This window comes from Rhopilema esculentum, chromosome 21, assembly GCF_057945365.1.
Source record: "Rhopilema esculentum isolate cy_ngs chromosome 21, ASM5794536v1, whole genome shotgun sequence".
Classification (NCBI taxonomy): Eukaryota; Metazoa; Cnidaria; class Scyphozoa; order Rhizostomeae; family Rhizostomatidae; genus Rhopilema; species Rhopilema esculentum.
This window is the reverse complement of record NC_142835.1, coordinates 4498651-4511496: the sequence shown is the minus strand read 5'-3', so window position 1 is coordinate 4511496 and position 12846 is coordinate 4498651. Positions and strand designations below refer to the sequence as shown.

At 36.7% G+C, this 12846-nt stretch overlaps 1 protein-coding gene across 3 annotated transcripts; it reads left to right on the top strand.

The window, feature by feature from the left end:
* The first annotated feature begins 3356 nt into the window (after positions 1–3356).
* LOC148957587 (cytoplasmic protein NCK2-like) lies at positions 3357–12679 on the top strand. 3 transcript variants are annotated; one of them, XM_089115065.1, is made up of 4 exons: positions 3357–3605; positions 5750–5854; positions 8764–9700; positions 11309–12679. In XM_089115065.1, exons 3-4 carry the CDS (start codon positions 8780–8782, stop codon positions 11537–11539), a joined length of 1152 nt encoding a protein of 383 aa, XP_088971191.1. In that variant the 5' UTR covers positions 3357–3605; positions 5750–5854; positions 8764–8779; the 3' UTR covers positions 11540–12679. The 3 variants fall into 3 exon arrangements, with proteins under 3 accessions (XP_088971191.1, XP_088971192.1, XP_088971190.1); XM_089115066.1 differs by lacking the exon at positions 5750–5854; XM_089115064.1 differs by lacking the exons at positions 3357–3605; positions 5750–5854 and having other exon boundaries at positions 8435–9700.
* Positions 12680–12846: the final 167 nt, after the last annotated feature.

Genomic DNA, 12846 nt, shown 5'->3' with positions numbered 1-12846 from the left:
GGTAAATGTTTGGATAAAAGATCATTTATCAGTGGACATTATTGCTAATAACGCACAGGGTTTTAATGGTGTAGCTGTAGCGTTATTATCATGGAATGGAAGCCTGATACAAGTTTTTTGAACTCACCATAAAATTTTGTCAAAGCTAAAACAAGTCAATTGCAAGAGCTACTCATTCCGTTTGATGGGGATTTAGCGATGAATCACACTAATTGCAACTCTTCTAAAAAGCGACAAATAGCCATACAAAAGAGGTGAGTTTTGCGATAACAACGAGAGCCAGAATTAAGTACTTTTGATAGAAAATCTCAATAGAAGCATTTTATCAAAAACAAATGTATCTCATACTTTCAGGTTGAGAGTGTGGCTTAACTGGCAATAGCTAGAACTCTCTACAACTGTAATACTAGTGACAAAGTGCCGCGCTACAACGAGTACTACGTCACGGACAAAAGTAGCCTCCCTATCATCGAAGTATGACTAGGAGATATAGGAGCTTCGCGCGAAAATACAACTTTTATAATAGTTAATCTTGAATGTATGAATTAAATGACACAGGGCCTCCGATGAAGGGGGGCCGGGGGGCCCTGGCCCTCCACTTTTTTGCAAAACAATAGAGCTTTTTAAAAATTCCTATGTTTTGATTGTTAAAATCTCCCTTGCCCCCCCCCCCCCCCACTTTCCAACTTGCATCGGAGCCCATGTGACACTTTCAGTGAAGATAACGCTGTAGAAATCTTTCAAGTAAATGTGCAAACAATTCTTTGGAGGACGTCCGACGATCAGTGACAGCAGACAAAAGTTGACCATTCTTCAATTCGTCTATAAAACCATATTGGTAATATTGATGTGTTTATATTTCATTAATATCACCTTTTCACCTTGTATTTTATGGCAAATGCAACAAACGTCACTTCAGGTTTAAACAAATAGCAACAGAAAGGTAAACATAATCCGAAGCCGAAGTCATTCTAGTTAACTTTGGCGTATTAAGAATTTTGCATTGACATCTTTAGTATGACCAAAGATAATGGACAAAATAAAGCGAATTTGTCTTTAAAAGCTGAGTGCAAAATCATCATCAATGAGATCATTTAAGTTTATCCTAGAAGGCCGGGTTAAGAGCGCAAGGAATCAAGGAAGACCGAAAGATCAATGGATTGACAACATCACAATATGGATAAGTTACCATGGTTGGACTTTCTCAAAGTAATTGTAATGGCGAAAGAGCAATGGTGAAATTTGTATCATAAATTTTCTGCTCATACTTACAAGAAAAGTTCCTAGTCTTTTTCTAAAAATATTGACTAAATATACTGGGCATTCAAAAATCATTAAAAATTGTTATTTTTGACGAAAATAATGTCAATCAAGAAATTTTTTCGCTCAAAGCGACCAAAAATGGCTTAGACTACGCTCAAAACATCATATGAGGTGGCTTGGATGAATTTCTGGCTTATAATTTCAAAAAAGATCCTAGTAATTCTCCAATACTGTGCCCATGAACATTCAAAAATCTTTTAAAGTTTGAATTCTCGAAACAACCTAGAATGCGTAAATTCATGTTAGAAACGTCATTTAAAGAGGTTTAGGTGAATTCTAATTCATACTTTGCGCAAAAATCTTTTTTTTTCAAAAGTTCTGTAACCCTGGGCATTCAAGAATTTCACAAAATAATTTTTTGTCTCAAACAATCAAAACAAACTGAGTCAAAAATTTCTCTCAAAAAAGGTTTTGACTAACGTTTGCAACACCATTTGAGTAAATTTCTGATTTTCGTATATTTACGGTTTTGGTATATTTCTGACTCACTTTTTGCTGTTATTTGGATATATTTCAGTCACATATTTCTCAAAAAGAACTTAGTAATTTTTCAAAAATATTTATCACCCTGGATATGGAAAAGTATTAGAAAAACTCTTAAAATGTTTTTTCGCTCGAAACAAGCTAAAATGCTAAAAAAATACCTTTTTTGATTATTTGAAGGCTTTTCAGCAAGCTTTCAAGTTAGGTTCGGAAAAATTAAGTTTAGTTTAGTAGTAAAAATGTGGCAAAAAAGAATAAAAAAAGTTGTCAATTTTCTATGACTCTAAACTTGCAAATAAACTCCAAAAAATATCAAGCCCATTTGTCCCGAAAAAGAACTTGATCATTTTTCAAATTATCTGCGACACTGGATATGCAAAAAATTGAAAAATTTGTTAACTTTTGCAAAAATGTTCTTAGCACAAGACAATCTGAAGAGTTTTGAATAAATTCCAGGCCCATATTTACCAAAAGCGAACTTGGTCATTTTTCAAAAATTTGTGACCCTGAATATGCAGAAAAATTCGAAAAATTGTTGCTTCTCACAAAAAATTGTTTGCTCTAAAAAATGCAAAATTTTTAACTTGGGTGGATCAAAGTGCTTAGACTGATAATTTTAGGCCGAAAATGGCAAAAAGCGGTTCGTGAATAAAAATACTTAGCAATGCAAATTTGGGTGAAAACTCAATTCCTTTGTAGCCAATCTTCGCTCTATATATCGCCTTTTCATAGATATATTCCATTTTAGATCATACCATTCAAATAGAAAAGCAGCATGCAAAACATCAGAATCCCAAAATCACTTTCATCAACCCCCCCCCCCCACCCCCACCCCGCCAATTTTTCAACCCTTTCAGTGCATGCGGGGTGCAAACTAACCCGAATTCGCCCAGGTTTTTATATCCTCACACACTTTGTATAGCTGGGTAAGTGTTCTGTCATGTTACAAGAGGAAAATTAAATCGATTTTTCCGCATTGCAGTGTTGAATGAAAAATGCTCCAGAACGATTATGTTCTTGAAGTATGGATATAAACATGATCTAATTTTCCGCTTAGCGTTTTTGTCTTCTTCTATCAATGTTTAGCCTGCGTCACAGACCATCACGCTATCCTTGTTTTGATTGAAAAAGGAAACTGTTTCTTCAATTCTTTTTTGCAAAACGCAAACTCAAATTAGAATATTTTTCAGCAATAACAAGTTGATTGAAATATACTAAAATATAAAAAGTTGTTATTTCATTTTGATAGAATTATAAGAATTTATTTAATAATGATATAACATGAATAACGCTTTAGGCTGATGGATGCATGGAAGAAACGTAAAGCTCGAACGGACCCAGAAAGTCCTATATATGTGCATACCCTCGTTACGTAAACTTTCTAGCTTATAATCATTTTTTCATCTGTTTATCTTTGTATTAGCTGTTTGCTGTTTTCTGAGATTTATTGTTAATTTGTAATTTCGGCCTACAAGCCTTATTGTAAAAATAAATAATGTTACCCACCCTCCCTTCAAACCCCATCAATGCATAATTTATGCAAATTATGCTTGTTGGGTTCAATGCATGACTTTCGCAAGATGTGGGTCTGTCTGTGATAGAATAAAGTGACCGACCATACATCACTGCAAACAAAAACGACTTCTCGTCGCTCATCGCACCCAATTTCAGCATTTAGAACTGAGAGTTTACCTCAAAGGTCAATCTACTAATCGTGTAGTCAAGAGATATTCAGAAAGACTACCGTTGCTTGACTGGTTTGGTGGAATTGGGCAGGGCCTAAATTGGCTTAGTGTTCGGTATGTCATGCTTTTGATTCATAGATTTGTATCATTTCTTATGTTTCTGCTTGTACATCGTGTATATCGGTAGGTAGATGTTGCCTTTCTGTGTCATTCACTAAACATGCTCAGAGCATATAGAAAGCAAAGTAGAAAGCAAAATGAATTCAGAACGTAGATTATTTGTAATGTTCCCTGGTCAAATGAATTTTCGTTAGGAAGATGGTGACAACAAATCGAAACTGTTCTCTGATTTTAATCTTTCAGCGTGAAACGATTGCATCGCCATGTTCTAAAGGAAAGACTTTATAAGTTTTTAATTGAGGTCGTTAATTAGATAAAGTTGAAGCTCCAAAGTAAACGGGAAGCAAGCTCGGTTATTCCATCTTTTTCTGCATGAAATTCTCACCTTGGGTCTACTTCGGTTAACCTGATGTATACAACTGATAGAGAGTGAATACAAACAAAAAATAAAATGACTGTCTTAAGTCTAAGTAGCTAAACTGAAAGTGAAACATTTGAACTTTTTTAAACGAGTCTTGTTTGATGTCTTACTCAGCCTTTTCGGTTAGCGTTTCGTATTCTTGTACCACAAACTAGTTGTAGCAAGCAGGATAACGAATTCAATAGTTACCGTAATTAATATATTATTAATGCTATTATGCAGGTTGGCTTTGTGCTCTATCCCAATAAGAATTACCAACGAAAGCTGTTTATTATCCAGTCTAATTAATCTTTCGATAAAAAGTATAAGCAGATTCAGGAACCCCTCATATAACAATCTTGACGTGACTTCCTATCCATGACTAAGCATTTCCTGCTATTACAGGAAGCATCTTTGGTATTCTTGGAAGTTGGTCTCTAAAGTCTGCTTTAAGGTTTTCTTGTGTTTTGTTGTAACAAACATCAAATCAACCAAAAGAAATTTCACTCTTTTACTTGGTGTGAACACATTGTTGCTGATGTGAATTTTGTTTTGTCCTACATTCATCATAATTGATTTTATATAGTTGATAAAAGTATGTATAGCTTTGATCTCTGGCCTGAGTTATTTATTGATATCCTAAACCTTCAGTTTTTAGAAATATTAATAGGTTCTTATGATTTTCAAGAAAACTCTTTCTATAGACAGTCACCTTAAAGTAACACTGGTGGTTACAGGCACATGGAATCTAGGGCCCAAATACCACTTATTTTATCCACTTAGGTTTCAGAGGGCTAATGCTAGCAGCCCTTGTAATTCTATTGATAGCAGCTATGTATTTTTAGCAGATTTAATTGTTGTCATGCTCCTTGAAAAATTCAGATATAGAACGTATGTTGCTGACAAAGAAAAAAAATTATCAAATGGCCAAAAATTAATGCAATTGAATAACAACTTTTCACAGGAAAGAAAGATAAGTGCAGCATTTCAAGCATTACTCTTCACCTGGTGAAAGATTCGCAAGGCCTTTAACAATTCCTTTAGACAATATCCTTGCTTGAAATTGGTATTTTGAAAACAATAAGATGAACTAATAAAATGATGGCTAAATGAGTTATCTTTTTGTGATAAATGAGATATGAACAGGACATTAAGACATTCTTCTTTCTCTTTCACAAAGGAAAGGTGATTTTAAGGAGCATGTTTTATTGACTTCGCTCAGCTTCTTAACAAAGCTGTGTTTTTTGAGACAATGTCTCTGAGAATTACCATTAATTTCATACCTTCAATTATAGCTTCAATCTAAATTTTGAAATGAATCAGACTGATAGTAGGTTTGTGTGCTAGTTTATAATTAATCTCATAAGGAATCATCTCATATTTTTGATGTTGCAAATAAGCAGTTAATGATATTATAGTCTTTAGTTTGCTTTCATTAATTTCATTTTGTTTCTTGAAAATTTGAATAGACTCTTGTCATGCATATAGCCATTTGAGGGTATCTGACGGAAAATCATAATTTAACTAGAAGCAATATGGGTGTTGTGTCTGCAGAATTTATGCCACATTTACGAATAACCCTTCCTCAAACCCAAATCAGTTTTTTCTATAGTGTGTACACATTTCTTGTTTCTAACTTGTTCTGTCATTTTCATGCATTTTTAATACACATTTACAGAATTAACATAGAGGCAAATCTCATAACAGAGATCATAAGGGGTTTTGTTTGACTCTACAGGGGAGAGGAGTACGTGGTTGCCCATCTGTAAGGAGTACGTGGTTGCTCATCTGAAGTGTGTAAAGATTAGCAGTACACCTGTTTTGCCTTATCAGCCACATCCAGGTAAAGCATTCTGTGAAAATGTCAAATTTTGCAGAAAGCTTTTGCTCTTTTGTTTCCTTCATCTTTGTATGATCTTCATTCATTCATTTGTTGCTACCTAGCTTTCACAGGTAGTTTTAAGATGAGCTATCCTTGTCAAGCAGTGTCCTGGTCCTTCCTCTCAACCAGTAGCATACCCAAGGGGGGGAATGGGGGGTCCGAACCCCCCCCCACTTTTCTAAAATATGGTCCTCGAGATTTGTCCAAAAACGATGTAAAACTCATTGGGGGGGGGGGGTAGTATACTGTATGCTTGTGTCAATAACAATTGTAAAATGCTTTGCTATTTGCCATAGCTAACATGAATCAAATAATGGGGGAAAATCTTGCAAAAAGGGCGTTTCCCCGCATTTGCAAGTGTTTGAAGGGCATGGTCCAAAAAAATTCTGGGGGCTGTTCCCCAGACCCCTCCACTTCTGCAGCCCTGGGTACACCACTGCTCTCAACATTATCAAACCTCATGATTCTTAAGCCTAGAATTACATACCTGGATATTTTCCTCACTCTTGAGCTGGATACTCTCAAGTCTTCGCATGTCAGAGATTCAAACCTTAGGCCCTTGAATCAGATTGTATGACCCTTTGGGCTGAGTCATCCCCACATACAATCCTCAGATCACCTAACATCTCACATTACCAGTGACACATCCAGACATCCTTTTGTATGATGAAAATATCAAAATTATATCATATCCACATATCCGCATTTCCAGACAATGGTCCTTTCCAAACAGTTTTAAAACACTTTCAACTGATAACATGTAAAGGTAGAATATCAGAGCAAAATTTTAGAAGGAATTTGAGAGCAAAAATTGAATTTTTCATTCTTGAAGGGAAATACAAACTGTTCAGGGTGCAGCTTTGCTTACGATAATGTCTGTGTCACCTTTCAGCAGTTTCCTTTATGTGCCTTGCGGAGAGTGAATAATTTTGTGGGTTATGCGCATCTTAGTGCAAAAAAAGCTATTTTGAAGTGACTGCAGCATCAAAAGATATCATCTTCGATAATTTAAAGATCCTAAAGTGCCTGTTGCATCGGACTCGAATTAGAGGGGTTAATGGTAGCCTTTAACGTGGTTGCTAAATCCACTCTCAGTGCTGGTAACATGACGCCTTGTAGATTTACTTTCTTGACTCAGTTTTATTTGTGATATTTAAGGCCAACGCAAGCTATGGGCTCAGTTCCTGGAAATGAATTGATGCTTAAGCCAGTAGAGGAAAGAGTCCACAATAACGTAACATGTGGGTTTGCTCAGTTAGCGGTTAGGTGATTATGAATTAAAGGAAATGGGGGAGTGGTTTTACCTTGGGCCAACGAGTTTTGCAAAAATTGGCAATTTTGTACAGTGGAACCCCGTTAATACGGCCACCAACGGGCCACAAAAAATGGTCCTATTAGCGGGGTAGCCGTATTAACTAGGAAGGGTCAAATTTTGGAGTTTAAGGGGTAGAAATTAATTATAACATCCTAAGGAACTTTTCTCTTAAATAGACATCTAGAGATGTGGATAAAGTTATAAAAAATATGTTCAATAACTAGTCCACAAACAAAACGAAACGGGAAGTCCTGGGTTCTTGGGCCTTAATCACCAAATCATGTTCATGATTTTGCAAGAAAATCGGTGACTTTTGACTGGTTCGTTCTGCGTTCCTGCCAATCAGTTTAAGTGTAAGCAATCACACCTGAAAGCACGCGACTTTGACAATGAAAAGTTATTTTGTAAAAGGAATGAGATTATTGAGATTTTATTACAGTTTTGCTAAATACAAATGGCCGTATTAACGGGGTGGAATTATTAAGAATCCTGCTGTTTGGGATTGCAAAATGTGGCCGCTGGCCGTATTAACGGGAGGCCGCATTAACGGGGATTTTTTATGGGACTATGTATGACCGTTTTTCCGGGCCAGACAAATGTGGCCGTAAAAACAAGGTGGCCGTATTAACGAAGTGGCCGTAAGGCGAGGTTCCACTGTGTCTTTTAGTCCTCGAGAGTAAGGCTGCACAATAATTGAATTTGGGGTAAAACGTTAAATTATGTAATGTTTTCCGCTGTCATTTTCCCTTTTATGTTTTCACCTTAGTTCACTGGTGCACTTCATCTTGTATTATTTTTCTAAGTTTATCCCCAGTCCTACCAACGGGCCCAATCTCCATTTTCTAGCAGCCTGTCATAATTTATGTTTGCTTTTCGACTTCCAATGACTGTCTTTCAAGTCTACAAACGCCAGAAAATCGAAAAAATCATCATTTTGAAAGGCTGTTTTATGAAAGCAGGATTATTAAATAGCCCCTTCGTTGCCAATTGCAGTAATTCGGAAATTGACCACCAAAGCTCTTGCCACTCCCATCTAAGCAGTATTAACGTGCATCGTATTTCAAAACAGTCGCACAGTCATGTTGCAATGACGTAATCACCTAACGGAGGCGGATTTCGAAGTCCGCTTTGTTCCAGGTTGATTAAGACTTGTTCTGAATAGACATTTGACCTGCAATGCTTAATGCATGCCAGAAGCGCGTTGCTCTCAAACGCAAATTCTCGCTTCCATTAATGTCATTAAGTGCCCCCGTATTTACTCATTTGTCTATTCATCTTCCTGCTTGTGGGTTCGAAACTTCACAGGAAAATGAAAGAAAAGCTGCAACCGTACCCCCGGATTGCTCATTTATGTCTTTGAAATCCAGGTCGTAGTTGAAAAGTCGTGGTATATAGAGTAGCTACCCCCGGCACAAATGGTTATTTATAGATATACCTAAGTCTCGCAGGTGCTACATTAGCAATATTCTAGTGTTAATTTTACTCGTTTGATGATGATGGGAAGAAAACTGACGTTGAAAATGTCTAACAGTCTAAAAACGATTATTCCTTTTAGGTTTATAAAACACAAAATGTCAGAAGACGCGAATTTGGCAGTGGCCATTTACGACTACAAGGCACAAGATGGCACGGAACTGAGCATACAAAAGCACGAGAAACTGACGGTGTTGGATGACAGTCAGCCGTGGTGGCGCGTTAAAAATGACAAGAACTTGTCCGGATATGTACCTTCAAATTATCTGGAGCGAAAGGGAGGGAAGAAGACAATAATGGGGCAGATCAAGACGAAGATGGGCGGCAAAGCAGGAAGTAAGGCATCGACGAATGAACCTGCTCTTTCTTCTAGCAATAAAGTTCTTCCCAAGACAGGCAATAAGATTCTGTCCATTTGCACGGCAAAGTACAATTACGCATCGCAGAGAGACGACGAACTCGATATTAAAAAAGGTGACCAAATTTTAGTTACTGAAAAAGAAAACGATGGCTGGTGGAAGGGAGAATGCAATGGCAAATCCGGCTGGTTTCCAAATAATTATGTTGATGCTGCCGAACAGAAGGAACAGCCGAGCGCGCCTCCTTCTGAGTACGCTTTGCCTAGTGACGTAATGTTCAAAAATGGCGGGATGGAACAGATTATTTGCAAAGTTCAAACACTGTATGCTTTTAATTCTCAGGAAAGTGAGGAACTCTCATTTGAAAAGGGTATAATGCTTGAGATAATCGAAAAGCCAAAAAATGATCCTGATTGGTGGAAAGCGAGAACCCCCCAAGGAGATGTGGGGCTTGTTCCAAGAAATTATGTCCAAGAAGTGGATGTGATTATTCCTGAAGTAGCAGATACGCCAGTAACTTCGGTAAAAACAGATGTACAGAACCATCCATTTACAAACGAGGAATGGTATCATGGAAAACTCATGCGAGTGGAATGTGAAATGTTGCTGCACGATTACGGACAGGACGGCGAGTACCTACTGCGAGACAGTGAAAGCCGGGTAAGCACGTATAAGCAATCTTGCACTTTTACTTGTTGCGCTAATATTCCTTATCAGAAGTAGTCACACTTCAGTTAAATGATACACAACATTTCTTATAGTTAGGCAGACACTGCCTGACACGTGGAGAAGCACGATTGACCCTTCACAACTAAGACACGTTAGGTTCCTTTTTTATTTTTAATTGTATCTTTGTCCCAGTTGAAAATGACGTAGCTAGGAAAATTCTTTATTAATTTGACTGGACCCCCTGATCGCACAGGTTAATTGCCTCCTTGCCCCATTTTATTAGTGAGATTTGTCTCCGCCTCTGTTGTTACAGAGCATGCCTTAGGACGTGTAAAGTCGCGTGTCACACTTTTAAATTCATGCTGAGGCTCTACGCGCTTTATATCTGTTGATTCATGGCTGAGAAAAATATGAAGTGCGTAAAAGATGGGTCACCAGTTTTTTTAGCATAGAATAGTATGCGAATAGCAAGTAGCAGGTGCTCCATGGTGCTCCAAATATAATTGCTTATAAGAATATGAATAGTGCTAGCAATTTTGCTATAAAGTAAAAACCCCCGTAAAAACCTGTGATTCTCTGTAAAAGACTGAAATGGATCCTAACCTTTATAATACTGGTTCTCCTTTATAATAATGGTTCTTTTTAGCTAAGTAGCTTTTTTGGCTAATTCGGGAAGCGTCAGCCTTAATCTGCAGTTTTTATTTATGCAGATTTTAAGTTCTTAAAATATTCGTATTTTGCTATATTTTGTGAAACTTATTGACAAATGTAATAAACCAAAATTTGAGACATCTGGATCGCAAGGAGGTTTTTACCCTGAAGATGCGCAAGACAAGCTTAGATGTGATTTGATTGAGATTTGCAATAGGCCTTTTTTATGTACGTTCATTCTCTTCACCTTAAATCCTTCTCTTAATGAGAACAATATTGGCAAGGCGCCGTAACGTCCTTATCCAATGAGCTGTGCTTGATATTAACGTTTGGATCTACTCGATCGCGTCCAAAGTACAGATTTTAGTCCTTGTGCAGAAATCTGTATTTTCGCTCTAATCTGCACAACTGATTCATTGAATCTTATTATTTCGTTATGACTCTGGGCGGCTTAGACGCTTTTCACTAAGCATCCATAATTAAGCTCTCGACGGAATATAGTTTATTCGAAACGGGTTTAAGGCCTCTAGCATTTTTATATCATTGTGTCCATCGAAACGAAAACAAACAGTGATAATTAATTATTCCAGTTGATCAAGTTTTTATATTTTTCTGCTTCGCGTGCCCGTGCCCGAGTCTAGAAGTGTTTATTTTACCTCCGATAACAATACCTTTATGCTCTGAAAACCTTCTGCCGCAGAAAGCGAGGCGGGGTTTGGGTGTGGCATCTTAGTTTCTTTTTTTTCCATTCACTTTCCTCGCGGTCGTTGAACGTGCAGCCACAATGTTTTCTGGGCGCAGCTTTGAACCAAAGGGATTGATTATGTTTGAACGGAGAAAGGGGATCTGTTTTAAATTACTTTCGTCAATTTTGAAATTATGTCTATATTTGTTCCTCCATTTCTTGCTATTGTATAGTTTTCTCAATACATTGTTTTTTTTTTGCAGGCTGGTGATTTCTCATTGTCAATGAAAGCTCCGAACAGAATAAAGCATTTCAGAATCAAATCTGAAGACGAAAAGTACAAGATTGGACAGCGAACATTCGACTCTATAAATGAGCTCATTATACACTATAAGTCGTCACCGATTTTTACCACAGACACTGGGGATAAAATGTATCTCGTTTCACCGTTTAGCCGAGCAATTAGTAAAAGCCGAAATGTTTTTGGGCAGTAAGAAAACGCGCTGTTATGGGAGGGGGTAGCACCAACGCAGATAATTGTCTTTTGTATTTGTTGTCTGCTGTTCTTGGGTTGTGTTATTTCCATAATTTTTCGTATTTAATTAACAGCCAGATGTCGCTATAAGGATTTTTGGCTTGTTTATTTTTCATCCAAAAACCATGGATATAGGTTGTGAGTTCTAAAGCTTGTATTGTGATGTCATTTTTGGTGGAATTTAGGCAGTTGTCAAGAAAGAATGATTGGAGAAAAGATTAAGATTCTGTATGGGGCTCATGTGGCGCCCTACCTCGCTGGTTGCTACTTAAATGTAATTTCGTTGAAAAGGTGTTTTATGACAGTTTATTAGCTTTCCAGTAAGACAACCAGATTCGTTGTTTTTGTGAAATTGCAAGTCTCATTGACCAAGTATTGAATCAAAAACGGTTATTCATCAGGGAAGCCATTACCTATTAAACCATAACCATTACCAATTGTGAGTTCTTCTTTTTTTTATCAAGTGAAGTTCAAGATTATAAATATTTTATAATAAAGTTTTCAAAAACTAAGCATTGTCAATTTTGCTATATCTACCAACTATTTAGTGCATAGAATTGTAGGATAGATTTCATAATCCCATGCATTAAAAGTATTTATTTGATTGGCCACAATTCAACTATAATTTCGGACTAGCAGATTCGTTAGGTGATACTACTTTCTCCCGCTTAACAAAAGAAAGAAACTTTTTGACTTTACAAAATACTTTTTGCTAATTTTTTGGAATGGACGGCGCCATCTTTTATAGAAATTTGACTACAAAATATTATAAATTATGTGGAAATAATTTGAAGACTGTTAATATTGATCTAAATTTGGAAAAAAATACGACGCATTATGACATTTTTGTGGTAATCCAACAAAAAGTACAAAATATTAAGATAATTCGTGTTAAATTAAGCAGAAACATTGAATTACCGTAATGTTTTCTTGTTTTATCCGTTACTAAGCTCATAAACGAGATTATTCCACCTTATAAAGAGGCTATAGGGCCACACATTAACAGCAGACACTGTAGTTTTAATTTGTTTAGTTATCGAGTAGTTTGTTGTTTCAGTTCCTGCTTTAATGAAATATTACTTCACAAACGCGAATGTGATGTTCGTTTGTCTCTGTCCTTGCGTTTCTGCATATTTGAACTCATTAGGAATCTATATTCTCAAAATTTTCAGGCCAGTCTGTGCCTTTTGCACAGGGTCGTTGAAATGAAGAAAATCTTCAACATTCGTCATAGATGCATTTCTTGCTTGAAATGCATCATGGTAG